The sequence below is a fragment of the Phalacrocorax carbo genome, chromosome 8 (assembly GCF_963921805.1).
Source record: "Phalacrocorax carbo chromosome 8, bPhaCar2.1, whole genome shotgun sequence".
Taxonomy (NCBI): domain Eukaryota; kingdom Metazoa; phylum Chordata; class Aves; order Suliformes; family Phalacrocoracidae; genus Phalacrocorax; species Phalacrocorax carbo.
In genome coordinates, this window is record NC_087520.1 from 43,898,087 (window position 1) to 43,913,742 (window position 15,656).

Genomic DNA, 15,656 nt, shown 5'->3' on the forward strand with positions numbered 1-15,656 from the left:
CAGGTTTCTCTGTGTTTCTTTATTACATAGTCGCACACTAATTTGAATGGTTTAAAATACAGCAGCTAGAAGTTTCTTTACATCAGGTGAAAACCAAAGGAAAAGGCCCGTATCCTAACAGAACAAAAGGCTTTCCCTGTTACACATATTGCCTGCAAGAACAATTACTTCAGTAAATTATGATTAGGCAGATAACATACATGAAAATACACAAGGTAATAACTGCCACAAAAACAAGATGCACAAAGAAAAAAGCAAAGATGTGCCAAGAAATACAAGACATTCAAAATTAAGGCATTCAATTTTTAAAGCAAATACAACAGACTATGAAATTGAGCAGAAAAAAGGGACCCTTCCTCCAAAGTAAGCTGTGTAGAATTCCAGTACTCCAAAAGCCAGTAGATTTTTGTGAAATCAAAGCAGTCTCCATTTCTATAGCTTTCAAAGCCAAAAGATACACTCCTGTCAGACTTGCGGTAAAAAAATAGCAACACAAGCCATCCATGACAGAAGACAACAGACTGGGCAGGTATACGTCATGGCGTACACCTGAAGCGCACTGCTGTGAAAGTTCTGGAATGTAGGAATATGGATCAAACATTCAAACGCCAAATGAAGTCGTTCCAATGGTGAAGACTTCTGAGAGGAGCGATCTTTAGTAGAAATATTGAAAGGCAGTTGGAAGCCAGACCAACATGGATGCAGATCCACGCTCAAGAACCTTCTACTCCCATTTCAATAAGCTGTCCTCAACATTATTTCTATTACAGTCTCTAATCCCTAGTACTTATCACCACAGGAACGCCTCCCAGTACAGTACAAAGTAACGGAAGTGACTACTATGTGTATGCAAACGTGGGCTTTGACCCTTTTGTATTGTACCATCTAAAAGAGCCTAAAGTTTCCTGCACAGACACCTTTCAAATAGAGATTAACTTAGTTGTGCAAAATCATTACAAATATTAGCTCTGGTCCAACCATCAAATCAAATCATTCCCTCCCCCACAACTGAGAGAATAAGGCGAAGGAATTGTATCCCATCTCCCATTTTACATACATGTGCAGGCACAGAGAATTATTTTTCTTTAAGTTAGCTTTTGCAAGGCCAATACAGTCATTGTAACATAGACGTTGAAAAAAAGAAAAAACACCAAAACCCCCTTTCTGTTCATTTCCAGGCTGCCAGTTCCAACAACAACATCCCCTGCAACTGAGATACTGCCTACCTTAACCAGGATGCTACAACACTAACACGTAAATGCAAGACTCAAAACCAGCAAAATAACTGTAACAGAAAATCCCTGTAAAGCTTGTTTTTGTAGCACAGTAGTTAACTTTTTCTACGTTGACCCTGTTTGCAGATATTTGAAATGATCAGTGCTGAAATTGAAATTGGTTAATTTTATGTCAGTATACTTAGATGTGACTAAGTGTGCATGGAGTATAGCTTATTAACTACGTGACTGGATAATACACCTATTCTCTAACAGAACTTCCATGACAACACTTTAACAGTAAACCTCTATGAGATTTTTAAACAGGTCACTGAAAATAGAATATTCAGCATCATCTCTAAGGGATGCATGGTGCTGAGTGTGGTAAAAAGATTTACACGCCAAGGAAGGAAATTTGGTTCCGTGGAGCAAACCTAACCCTTGAGAACTCAGTTGGGTACGAGCGTACTACTGCCTTATGAAGCCTCTGAAGATTAGAAACATTTACACCACGGTAGTTCCCTAAGAACAAAACCTGTATTTTGTATTTGCATATGCTAGGAAAGCTGTATTAGCTAGTGAGACAAGCTAACTAGTGGGACAAGCTCAGTGGATCAGAGGTGCACAAAAACTTGGTGAAAATTGCCAAGGCAACTAAAAAACGTTGAGGAATTTCATGAAGCTTTTTAGAGGACCCATTGGTGTACAATAGGGATACTGATGCAGGCTACCTGTAGCTAGGTGAGTGCTACCAAGTCACCTGTATTTTTAGATGTGAAGGCAACATTAAGATGTCTTTATATTACAGTTTTTCCTAACTACTAATAACAAGTAGCAAAAATCTCAGAGATAGACAAGATACATGCCAGTTCTGAATCACAGCCGTCTTTCTACAGGGTCCTCCTCAGAAAAGCATTTGCGAGACCACCACTGAATGAAAACCTCAAGCTTCACAATTACTAGACCCAGTATGCTCACGCTGAAAGCAAAAGAATTCTTTCCCTTTAGCCAGAACTGTGGGTGTCCCTTCCAAAATTATTTTGGGACCCATCGTTTGCTGGCAAAACCATCACTGATGTGATTCTGCAGACCAGGAATAAAGTAAAAGGTCCATCTCATGATACCAAACACTGCATAGTTCAACTGAGACGGTATCGTTCAACCAAGCCAGTACAGCGGGTATAGTTCTACAGAGCTCAACCAAGGCGGTAAAGTTCAACTGAGCGGTAACGGCTTGGGGGGGGTAATGAAACTGAAGATATATTCTGCCACACTGAATATCCTACACAGTAAAAATAAGTACACTACATTGGGGTAGAAGTGAGATTTTTCTTGTATTTACCACATCATTCTACAGTTAAGTGGCCACATTTCAAATTGCCAAGGGAGAAAGGCACAACCTAACAACAGGCTGAGGTAGAGCTATTCAGGAGGCAAAGGCAGGACCTGGGCACTGAGTTGGTTAAACACAAATATTCAAAAGCCTTCAAATCATCACGGTCACACTAAATAGTGTTAAAGTGCGTTTAAACTGAAAACTTGGACTTAAAAAACCAAAGTATTGATTCTAAAGTTCTGAATCTAGCATTGACAAGCTAGTGTCCTGGCCTCACGCGTGCTGAATCACACCAGCAACCAGTGAGTTTGCTTACTGGCAGAAGCAGACCAAGTAACATCTGTTCTCCAAGAAGGCTCCTCAGATGCAATCAATCAAGATCACATCACTAGTTTACAGACAGACCTGCTCCTCATCAGAAAATGTGTACATTTGGTACATGAATTTCATGCACCGGCACACTGTTAAATCCAGTAAAGCATAAAAAGTCAGTGAGAAAGGTGCTTGAGAGAAAATGATGGCTAGTAGTATACTTCAGAGGTAGATAATACTAGTGGGAATTGGACCGTAACGCTAGGCTAAGGCTCCACAGCTGGCAGCTTACACAACAAGTTTGTCTGGCCCACAAAGAAATTTCAACCACCACTGAACTCCCTTACCATAAGGTGCTATAAATACAATCTGGTCCCCAGTTATCATCAAGCTAGATAACTCTTTTTATAAGAAAAGTACATCTTAAGGCAAAACTTTGAAGAGAGTGCACTGGTGCTCTGTGAGTTACTGGAAAAAACCTTTCAAGTATCTGAATATCTGAATGCTGCATTTTGTCCGTGCTCTCCTAGCACTGGATTAGGTTTCAGAAATTGTTTGGGTTCCTCCGCCAAACCCCACTGGGAGCGTCAGCTGAGCCTTACCTAATTTGCTTTCCTCTGATGTGATCAATTTCCTGGGATCAACTGGGCATTTTCGCCTGATTTGCTGCTCTTGCCAGTCTTGAGACACTGGTGAATTCTCTTCTGCTCTCTTCTCCTGGCACATTATTAAAACAGAAAAGTAAAAGCTGCCAAAGCTAAAGCTTCTACACTTGTTATAAGGTTTTAGAAAAAGTCATCTGGCTCGTGGTGTAGATAGAGTGGACATTCTGTGGCATCCGAACCAAACATGGATCACACAGTCAATAGAATGGGAATTAGATTCTGTAAGTCATTTTTTCCTTCTCCTCTTGTCATCCTGAGCACCAAGAAAAAGGGAAGAAGACAAAGTGACTCTATATGTGAGCAGAGAAGCTAGTTCTCTTCCCAAGCCTCTGAAACAATCTGATCTGATCAGTATTAACACTTTCATTTCTTCACACTTCCTGCTTGCTAACATGTTTGTAGTTGGGATTATTAATTCATGCAAGTCACTGGAAGAGCATTGGAAGAGACACAGAACAATTCAGACAAGAGGCAGGGGAAGAGATCTCCTGCCCTTATTTTTCCTTTAGCTATCAAAATAATTCCTTATCAGTCCCTGCTTTAAAGCAAGTCAATTTGTTAAGGGTTAATATTATTTACTTCTTAAAAGAGGCAAAACTAAGAAACCCACAGCCTCTCTACTGAAGGTCAAATGGCACTTAGAACTGAAACTGGCTGGCTGTGAAACTGTACAGCATACACACGCTGCAGAAAAAAGAAAGTGATTGAAAAATGACATCAGTTATACGCAGGTATTGCAGTCTGGGCTGACATTTCATGGGCCATCTATGGCCTGATCAGCTCAGCATGGTCCGCGGGCTGTACTTCAGTGTTCAAGAGATGCCTGCTTTGGAAGGATGAACGGACGGTGCGATTCATTAACGGCTGAAGAGGGCGAAAGTTGTCTACCATTCTCTTTTCTTCTTCACCATCTGAAGTAAAGAGCAGCATCCGAAATGCCTCCAGCTGCAAATGAGAAATGTCCAATTTTGTGACTTTACTAACTGGAGAATTACTGGAATTCATGACAAAACACAATCATTCATGGCTGGCAAAAAAATAAATCAATGATACTATTATGTTTGCATTCTGAGAAATTTTAGCATAAACTTCTGTCACTCCTCTGTCACTTGCTGGTGAAGATTATGCCACATCATCCATATCAATCGTGCCACCATCCATATCAACACAGAGGATGAATTATCAGCCATCTGCCATCTTTAGGCAAACTAAATCTCAAACGTGGCACGTCTGAGACAGAAGGGATTCCCATTCAAATACAGGAACATATGCCATCTTTAAATAAACCTCTTCAACTTTAACGTATACCCTTCCTGGAGTTCTGTTATCTTATACAGACATGCCTGTGCTGGCACCCAGAAAAGAGGGAACCTCCACAAGCAACAATCTACATAGTAGTTCTCAGTGGTTTGTAGCTGGGGATTAAGATAAAGCATGTGACAGATCAGCTTTTAATGCTCACAAAGGCATTAAAATGTTAAGTAAACGGTGAGCCTTTCTATGCCATAAAAGAATGAGAGTGAAGAAGAGCCAAAGGGGAAAAAAAGAAAGACAAACAAAAAAGGAGAAGAAGTTTCAACTGAAAAGAAGAATGACACACTATGCATTCAGTTCTTTTTGCTCTGTTAACCACCTTCACTTCTTCCTGTCCCTTCATGTAAACTAAAACATTAAGACCAGGTACATGCCTGTTCTTCAGAGTTCGCGTTTGTCTGGAGCATGACTTTCTAGATGGACTAGCTCCATGCAAAAGTGGCATTAGAAAAAAATAAATCAGTATTTTGCCTCATGCCTGTGCACTTGCACTTATTACTCGAAGCCTCAAAGAACAGGGACAACGCACAGATAACTTGCAGTGCCTCTTAAACCATGGACAAATGGTAGATTTTGGGGGGTTGTTCATTTTCACTTGCTTTGCAACAGTCTCCAAGACTTGTTCTATGTTATAACGCCCCTCAAAGTACTCCACTTCTTTGAATAGACAAAAACATCCCCAAAGCTTCCAACAAAAACCACAACTGTACAATTCCAGTGAGTCCTCCTTCTGACTATTTTCTACTTGTCCTTACATCTACCAAGGAATAACGTCACGTTGAAACATGAAGTACTAAAATTAAAAACATTAGAGGGCACATGGTGACGAGTTTGGATTGGTGTCAGAACAGACTATTGACCACAAACTCCTCCACTTGAAATAACTTCTGTAACACAAACATTTGCGGAAACCCTTGTTTGTGTGGCCTTTTTAAGGGGAGATTAAAAAAAGGAATTCAAGGACAGTACAACCAAATAGAGAGTAAATGTGCCTACAAAGGGAAAAGACAACACCCAGTGGGGACTCACTCTATCTCTCACCATCAGAATGGCATGTGAAGGACTCGGAGCCACCCACCACTCGTTCAGTACCTTCAGAGTCCGCCCAAGGGAGGAAGAGAGGATTAGCCCTTGCAGAGACTTCTGTGCAAATGCACGTGGCTATCAAGAATATGCCCAAAACCTGCCCTTTCTCCTCCCTCCCTCCCACAAAAAGGACTGCATCCTGGTAAGGAGAGCAAAATTATGCAGTGTTCCAATAAAAAAACCCTCAGTTTTCAAGGGGAAGCTTCCAGCATAAGGCATGGTTTACCATAGATTAAGATAGAACTCCAGAGAGCTGGAGAAGCACCTTTACCTGCTTACTCAACAGGTCTTAGGTGTTTCAGTATTAGCTGTTAATGTCAGAATACCTCCCCAAACAAATACTGGGTGTGAAGCAGCCACAGATCTCTGTGTATCCTCAGAGAATCACTGGTAGAGGTAAGACAGGTAAGCTACTACTTGTGTGCCTCTTCCCCTCCACAGCAGCAGGCAGTCAAGCAGGTCTAGTGTGATCTGAAAGGTAAGCATGAGATTTACCTGATTTTCATCAACCTCTATTGGCTTCTTCTTGATAATCCATGTGACCGATTCGGTAAGAGGGGGAGTAGTCAGAGAGCCTGCGTAGGTCCAATAATCAGGGCATGAAGGTATCAAACAGGAGGGATCAAAGACATCAAACTCGATAACAGTGTCCTAAACCCCAGAAAGAGTTTATTTTTAAAAACTGTAGTTTGAGGAAAAAAAACTAACAGAAGATTTTTAAAATATCTTAACGTTGAGATTAAATAGCATAGGTGTTATATATGCATATGCAAAATCACATATTGTGAATATTAAGAATGATCTACATAAATATAATTTTAAGCCCCATAAACTTGGACAAAATGCGTAAGCGGGGTTTGGGGCATAAGATGCAGCTAGCGAGCAGACAAAATTTTAATGGCTTGTCCCCACAAGCCATTAGGAACTCAGTGCAGAAGAAACAAGGAGTGCAAAGGAGCAACTGAAGTCTTTGTGGAGCTAGAAGCAAACAGGAAAAACAAAGACTAAATGGTGGAATAACTTCAGGCAGTCCTGCCAGATACACTTACACTGCAAACAATAGTGATTTTACTTTTTACAACATGATTTTAGGGAGTGGGGAGAGGGAAAAGACTAAAATTTTATTTAAATCACATCAAGCATTCATGTCTCCAGAATGCACACTCCCACAAGTGAGATCCAGACAGCACGTAGGAGCTGCAGAGCCCACAATTTCCTACACAAACATTTTACTCCTGGGGTGTTTCCAGGATATACTGCCAATACAGGAAAGGAAGATCCTGTTTTTCCTTAGATAGGCTTTATCAGTTCCCCACAGAGAATGCAAAGTATTACAGTAAAGAATTTTTCAAAAATAGGAAGTTGGATAAGAGATTCTAGACGGGAGCTTTTACTCATCATGTGAGAGAGGAAGGTGCAAGGACATCAGAATGGGTGTGATCTGACCTTCCTCATCCTCCTCACCAGGATGATATTCCCCAGGGTTCAGGGCTTAAGCCAGTGATAATGCTGGCAAGGCAACAAAGGTTCTCACAAGTGCCGATGAGTTGCTGCTGGGTGACCAACACCCTTTGGAAATGAGATCTCTTTCAGGGCAGCCCACACGTCACTTGGCGAGCCTAATCTTTGATACTATGTTGTTTTGGGGTTTGGTGTTTTGGTTTTTTTTTTTTTTAAAAGATCTTGATTTTAGTTTCTTTCATATGCCCTAAAGCACTAAATTCTCATAATGTATAGTCACAAATTTTTGTAGGTCTTTTTGGCACTGAGCTGACTTGTTTGGCATTTATCTGGCAGAATTTTCACTGCACTGCCATAAGTATTTGGGTTTTTTGGATTAAAAAAATTCCTTACTGCGATAAATAATGGCCCAGCGACTTCAACTGGATGTGCTTACAAGCCAGCAAAATTCTTGATGTGTGTTTTTTTGTGTGCACTTTTAAAAAGCAGGAGACACCTGGAGGAGCCTGAGCTGCTCCTGAGCACTACCAGAGACGCAGCACTCCCTCTCCTGGCAGAAGCCAGACATCATCTGCGAAGAGTCCCATTTTCCTAGCAGAAAATTTAGTGTTTAAAAAAAAAAAGCAAACAATAATCTCCTCCTCAAAGATCAGACAAAAATCAGAAAGCCTTAATTCACAGAAAAGCACAGAAAGTTCCTTCCAGTTAAACACCACAAAAGCTAATCCGGTGCCATCTGTTTTCACAGAGGTGGTAGGGCAGGCTTCAGTGAAGGCAGGCGTTAAACATGTGCATGCCCTTCTACGGGGGTACAATCTCAAGAGCATCATTTGTTAAACTGTAAGCTTTCCAAACCTCTAAGTACTCAGTTCCTCCTTAAAAATCAGCTTTCCCCTCCCTCTAGTATAGTCAACAATTCACCCAAGGTATCAGTCAGGCCCCCTACTGACCTTTAAGGAAGAAAGCACTGATTAGTGTTTTCCTGTTCTCCAAGTATTCTTTATGTTGAACGACTGCATTAGCTATCTGATAGCCGGTGGGACACTATAGTAACTGGTGAGACACTTAAAAATACATACCTTGTGTTTAACTGCCGGCAAGGCATCAACCAGTGTCTGCAGCCCTTCATGATGTGCTCCCAGCTGCACAAGACAGGTAGGAGTTAGAGAACCATTAAGCTGACATCCTACATATCTACCTTAATCGGTATTTTTCTGAAAACAACGATGACGACAAAAACGTAGAGGTATTTTGTCCTAAATCGGTTTTAACAAAATGCAAATAAAAAGGCATCATTACAGCTTATTGCACAAAGTGAAATTACCTTTAGAAACACTCCAATAACAGCCAAGCCGTTACCTTCCATTACAGCTTCTTCAAAAGTCGGGTACACAACAGCATTCCAGTGTACTAAATGCAACTGAAATACAAATGAATGAGGAATCAACACACACACAGAGCACAGCAATGATATCCAGACACTTGACTTTTGATCTTTGCTACATTTCGTCCTTTTTCGTCGTGCAATTTGAGACACTACAGTGAGCTACCTCAGAAGTCACGCTGCAAAAATGGGGACCGAAACGTCACTGGGAAATAATGGTACTTCCCAGAAGCACAGAATGGCAGGGGTTGGAAGGGATCTCTGGAGATCATCTTTAAACAACAGCCAAAGACCCATAAACTACTTTTCACACATATGAAAGGGATTTTGTCTGTGGGAGACTGATTACAGAAATGCTAGTTAAAGGCACAAAAAGGGCTCTAGTACAGCTGGAACTGAAGGACTCTTCCAGCTCTTAACAAGAATAGCAGAGCATGCTGTTCTGCTAAGGAACATTCTGCACATAACATGAGCTTCCTCTGCATTGCTTACAGTCCAATGCAAGCATGCCTTTCAGGGGTTCTGTGTATCAAACAGACAGCCAGCACCAGTCCCAAAACTTAGTCACACTGTCCTGCTGTTAATAAATATCTTGCCGACCTGACAGGCATCATTACAAACGCATTTACAGGAGATAAACATCTTCTGATTATTGCTTATTTTTGAGTTTTCAAATTCTCCATCTTTGGCATACAACTGTGTTTATACCTGTCACACTTTCCTCTCTGAGCAACTTCATCTGTATTGCTCTCCACTGGCTCCATCCTTTTTAGTGACTCTCCTGCCGTAGTAGTTAATTACTTAGTAGTACTGCCTTAGTAGTTAATTAACCAAGCAAGTCCAGCAAAGAGCTACGAAGATGCTCAGGGGACTGGAGCATCTCCCTTGGGAGGAAAGGCTGAGAGACCTGGGCTTGTTCAGCCTGGAGAAGAGAAGGCTGAGGGGGGATTTCATAAATACCTATAAATACCTGAAGGGCAGGTGTCAGGAGGATGGGGCCAGGCTCTTTTCAACAGTGCCCAACGCCAGGCCAAGGGGCAACGGGCACAAGCTGGAACACGGGAAGTTCCCCCTGAACATGAGGCCAAACCCCTTCCCTGTGCGGGTGCCAGAGCAGGGGCACAGGCTGCCCAGAGAGGCTGTGGGGTCCCTTCCCTGGAGACATTCACCCCCCGCCTGGACGCGGCCCTGTGCCCCTGCTCTGGGGGTGCCTGCTCACGCAGGGGGTGGGACGGGGTGAGCTCCAGAGGCCCCTTCCAACCCTCACCACTCTGTGATTCTGTGAAATGTTTTGCTAATTTAATAATTGCTTAACAGTTGAAAACAGAAAATGAATTGACCATGATAACCACTACATTACCACAGAACTCTGCTCTACATTATTCTAACAACTTTAAGAAACAAACAAAAAATTGTCGATAACTGGAATAAACTTTCTAACGTTAGCCAAAACATTGGGGTCTCATACACGCGGCGGTTGTTTTGTATACAAAGGACACAGGACCAAGCTTCTTGAGTTACAGGTATGGGTGTGAGAATTAAATAATCTTCCATTTTCTCTTTAAATATTTTTTAAGAGTATTTAGTATGTACTTTGTTCCTCTGCAAGGGTTTAGTAATAATGTTTATTATTAAATAACTAGATATACAATAAATAAAAATTTATTTTAAAGCAGTAAGGTTTGGGAGATTTGGAGGTCCACTAGAGACAGCAGCTGAGGCACAATGCATTCACTGTGCTCCCATAAACAGATCCTACACCTCACATGAACTCTTAGCTTACTGCAGCTCAGAGGTAAAGCACTTACTTTTTTTTTTTTTTAACTGAGATCTGAGCTTGCCCATTTACCTCAATATCTGCTGCCCACCTCATCTGCACAACGTTAGCTGGGACCTGGGAGTTCATGAAGACCTGATGTGCCCTCAGCCTGCTTTCCATCTCATCCTGTTCCACTTCAAAGGGAGGAAGGACTAGCAGAGTTGTGCCCCTCCACCCAGCATGAGCTGGAACAGCAGTGATACTTCGCTCCCTGCCACTGGCTTGTCCGGCAGCTACCCCTGCGAGCATTCAGGGAGAAGCAAATGTAACTGGAACCTTCAGTAACGGGGCCAATGGTTAATGTTAAGACTCTGTTCTCCAGAAAACACAGTTAATATCAACTTCCTAATAAGACAGCAGATGAGCTGTGGCACCTACCAGGTCTGACCCTTAGCAGTAAGCTGCGATTCTTCACGCAGGGAGTTTTCTAGCATGCAGTACAGTACAGTCACAGAGCCTCCAATCCCCCATAGGTATTTGCACTGTTCAGTGTTTTATCTCCTACCTCTGCCGGGTAAAATTTACTGTCAACGGTGTGCTCTGAACCCCACTCATTTATGGCTCCCCAGTGGAAGTGGAACTGCTTCAGCCTGTACTGGTTTTCCAAGGGACCTCCAACGATTACTAAAAGACAAACCAATGCACATGTATTAATAAACATGATTTAGAATTGTCCAGACAAGTAACACAGCAAGATCCTGCTTGAAGTAAGTTTGCTCAGGGAAGAAATCAGGTGGAGCAACTATCTTACCGAAACAGTCCCCTGTCGCTTGGCTGCTTTTACAATTTACTTTGCTACGGCAAAACTGTTCAAGCAAATGCATCACTGTTTTTTCCCTGCAGTCTGAATCAACTATAGAAAATTAAAGATAATAAGCTAAACGGTCTCCTCATCCACCTCCCCTCAAGGGAATTATTGTTATTTTCCAATCCACGTCAAGTTTGGTAGAGTCATAGTAATTACATGTTACGTTCTATGCTCTTCTCTTTGAGCAGGCGTATGAGAACTGCTTTACCAGAAGAAACACATATGGTGACAAAGCAATGAATACATCTATTAAATGACACCGCAGCGAAGCCTCAATATCTATGAAAAATATTTACTTTTCCCAGGACAATACAAGACTTCAAAAATCCAATTTTTCCAGAGAAAAACACAGTACATTGTGTCAAACGTTCAATTCTGCTTTTTTCTCAAGTTACAAAAAGCCACGCATACTACTCTGCTTCAACGCAGCTTTCAGACTGCATAACCAATATTAAGAGATTTCCTGCACAGCCAGAAATATGCTACCACTGTGCCTTTTGTAAACTGCTCAAGCTACACTCCACAAAGCATCTGAAATTACAGTCTGCCTGTGGGCACAATTCTGAGTTTCTGGAAGCTTTAATACACTTTTTAGCCATGAGCAAAGGTAATTTTCAGAAGGCCTCTTATAATTTTGTGAATACACAAATGAAAAAGTCGATGTCTGGTTTCCTGCGTACTGTTGGGTTTTACTCCTTTCCTCCTAACTGAACCAGGAACATCCTGCAAAGCCTTCTTGTTAGTTATTACATCACAACATCTGGTATGAGAGACCAGAATTACTTCCAAAGGGCTAACAACAAATAACGTAGCTGTAGAGACCCATTTGCTGATTTTTACCTCACTGTACGTCATGGTTAGCTTTTACAGCAGACCACTGTGTAAAGTCCATAATCCCAACACTACTTTTGAAAAGAAGTTAATCACTTCAATGCTAAGGAGAAAACAATGAAAGGCATTAAGAGCTTTTCTTGTCTTTTTTTCCCCTGAAAGCCAGCCAGCAGTTTTGAAATTCTAACTAGATAGGCCTGCTCATGGCAAGAGTAAGCTAAAACAAGCTATGCAAATTGACATTTAATTGATTTCATCCACTGCTACTGAGCTCTTCGCATGAATGCAATATTGACCATCACTAAAATAATCATGACTGAGAAAAGTAACTTTCAGAGATGGGATGAAGATATGGCCCACACTGCCAGGTCTTTCAGAATTAATGTTTCTGCGCTCTAACACTATCCACTCCTGATGACGCGATGATGCAAACCCACAAGTGACTACATTCACGTTAATAACCACAGTCACGTGAATGTTTACCTCACAAGTAAAGCTAGGCACAGGCACACATATGTAGAAAGTCAGGGTCCCATAGCAGACACTAGAAAGTGACGGGAACCAAATGGGAACTTACAGTCCCATTACAAGCATTTTTCCCATTTCACTTCCTCCCAATTCACCAGCCTTGATAATTTCAAAACAAAACAGACATTTAAAGGAACTAACAACCACCAGAGGAAAGAATCACATCAGCTCGGTATCGTAGCCCTAGTTCTGTTTCGGTCTCATTTCCTGCAGCAGATGGCATCCATGCACACAGACAGGACCACATTCTGGACATACCTTCCCCACACCCTCTTTCTTCTTCGTCCTCCTGCTCTGTTCATAAGCAAACACCCCATGGCAGCACTACCTTCATCTTTTGCCCAAGTCTTGTTTTGCCTCGTCTCAGGAGTTGGGCATTTTTGTCTATCCTGGATGCACATTTCGCTTTGTCTTTTTCATCTTCTGTTTCAATTTTGTTGCTTTTTTGTGTGTGTTTTGTTCATAAGCAGCTTCTCTGGATTTCGATTATTGTTAGACAGAGGCTGGCAGAGAGAAAAATCAGAAATAGCAACAGTAAAGAGAAGGCGGCAGAGGAGAGAGGCAGGCACTTGAAAACCTGGCCGTTTATACAGCAACATCCCATGATCTGTTGTTACCCTGTCATTTTGGAGTCCTGTCACTGATTGTTTAATGCCATCCTCCACTAGCCATTCATTGACTTCAATTCGTTTGAGGAAGGTCATGATGATGAAAAGGCAGCCATGCAGAAAGAGGCAGCAAGAACACTCACACTTGGAGAGTCACCTCAAGCGTTCAGTCTCAGAGGTGAAGCGGGTAAGACCTTTCAGAGCTATGACATGCTCTGAATAGCCAGCCTCTGAAAGGCCAGCACCCCTCTGACTGACACCCCTGAGGATTCCGTGCTTGCCTCTACGTCACGGAAACGGTCCCTGGGTATTTAAATTTTACATACTACTTAACCTCTTCCAGGCAGTTCCTCTCCACTACATCAATTCTTGCATAAAAAAAGACTTTGTTATCCATCAAACTGCAAACCATGATGCTTTTCAGGAACCCATCCTCAACAGATAGCAGGGTATGGCTGTATAAAGTGAAAGACTTAAATTAAAAGCAAAACCAATCTAAAGTTAGTAAGTTAAAATCATCGATGAGCTAACAAATGATGTCTCCATCTTAGTCCCTTGTTTAACCACACCTCACTAACGCAACAGCAGTTTGTACTGTGAAAACAGAGGGGCACTACTTGGTTTCTTCATTACATACCGAAGCACTCAAATGAACAAGGGCAAGAACATGCCCTGGCTGGAAACTAATATTCTGGTGAACAGCTATAAACAATAAAACCAAAAAACCCTCCAAACATCACACAAGCCCCTGAAAGCCCCATGCATTCCACTGCTACCATTTTTGCTGCACTGTTTTATCAGCCTCCTTCCAAACATCAATCAAAAATACTGGTGTCGTGGAGAAAAAGCATTTTCTTATTAGCATGCTGAAAGCTTCCTTCCCAGGAGCATTACTAAATCCCTTACAAAGTTCTACCATCCTCACATGGTAAACAGTCCCCTTAAACACAAATTACTCCAATCAAACGGGTTCAAGCTTGCCTGGGGTCCCTAAATTCTTCCTCCAGGACAAGCTGAGTAATCAACATGAATCATGTACTTCACAATATCCCTGACCAACTGCTACCAGTTCACCCACCTTTACAAAATGTTTTCTTTATACATACCAGCAATACCCTTTGGTAAAGTCAACTTTTAAAAGGAACAACAGACAGAAAATCTGGAATTTGGTAGCAATAGCTTGATTTTAAGTCACTTGACTCTATTGAGCGTTTAAAAAAGATTTAGTTGCTCAGGTCAGAGTGCTTATTCACATTAAATTGCTGGAATGCATCATTTGATTTCTCATGCATGGACTCCTGCTTATACTGAACCAACAGGGACACACGCACCTGCCCCCTGGGGTAGCAGCTCAGTGTTATTTAATCCTCCCAAAGCTTATTGAGATAAATATGTATGCTTTCCAACTGAAAGTCATTTTGCTGCTGATTATTTCAAATGCATTGAATATATCTGTTAACACCGCAAAAGAGATAAGTGGCAGATTACTTTATTAAAGTGTAATAATGGAATCTCATTTAAAACTAAGTAGATACATATATATATATGACTGAAGATTGAGTCATGTAGACGAAGCCATGATATTACGAGACCTAATCAAAAGGCAGGGCATTAAGGCTTGTGTAATAAGGATAAGTTTCAACCTACAACAGAGGATTTGTGCACAATGTCCATGGTAATAAATACCTAGTCAAAGTGTAACCTGCAAAGAACTTCTGCATTACAATTCCCATCACTGTAAATCCACGTTCAGCTAAAGCGTTCTTTTACTGTATATTAAGTTTCAACATTTGCCCTGAGGTTTTACAACATGCAAATATTTCTCCTCTACAAGCATTAATAAGACATTAAATAGATTTTTGAGTTTCACTTACTCGATCTATCAGTAGAATCATCAAACTCAACCAGGAATGAATATCCGTTGTTCCAGATGTGAAGACATGTTGTCGGGTCGTAGCTGATTTTCAGAGGCTTCAGAAAGGGGTCATAAACGCTGTCTCTCCACTGGATATTGATAGGTGACTGTCGGGTGCCTCCAGGAATTGTAAGCGGACTCTGCCAAAGCGGGTGCACTGGAAGGTGACGAAGAGGGTTAGGGTCTAATGCACGATACAGAACCTCCAACTAAATACTTCAGAACTTTTTGGCAAGAGGAGGTGGTGCTTTGGCATATTGTCTCCAAAGGCTAATTCAAGTCAGCTGATGCACAGGAAAGTTGAAAAAAAAAAACCAAAACATTCCAGCTGCATGACTCAAAGCCACACAGGGTAGTAATGTGCCTTATAACTGT

The 15,656-nt window shown here is 41.5% G+C and overlaps 1 protein-coding gene across 4 annotated transcripts in view; it reads right to left on the reverse strand.

Moving 5' to 3' along the window:
* The window catches only part of CA5A (carbonic anhydrase 5A), a 25,190-nt gene continuing 9,534 nt past the window's right edge, over positions 1–15,656 (reverse strand). For 2 of the 4 annotated variants that reach the window (XM_064459730.1, XM_064459732.1), the window contains exons 2-8: positions 15,241–15,438; positions 11,097–11,215; positions 8,713–8,808; positions 8,468–8,530; positions 6,423–6,578; positions 5,871–5,933; positions 1–4,472 (exon numbers count right to left, since the gene is read on the reverse strand). In XM_064459730.1, coding sequence (XP_064315800.1) covers positions 4,293–4,472; positions 5,871–5,933; positions 6,423–6,578; positions 8,468–8,530; positions 8,713–8,808; positions 11,097–11,215; positions 15,241–15,438 — 875 coding nt within the window. In that variant the 3' untranslated portion in view covers positions 1–4,292. The remainder of the gene's footprint in view (positions 4,473–5,870; positions 5,934–6,422; positions 6,579–8,467; positions 8,531–8,712; positions 8,809–11,096; positions 11,216–15,240; positions 15,439–15,656) is intronic. The other 2 variants (XM_064459733.1, XM_064459734.1) reach the window with 1 other exon arrangement.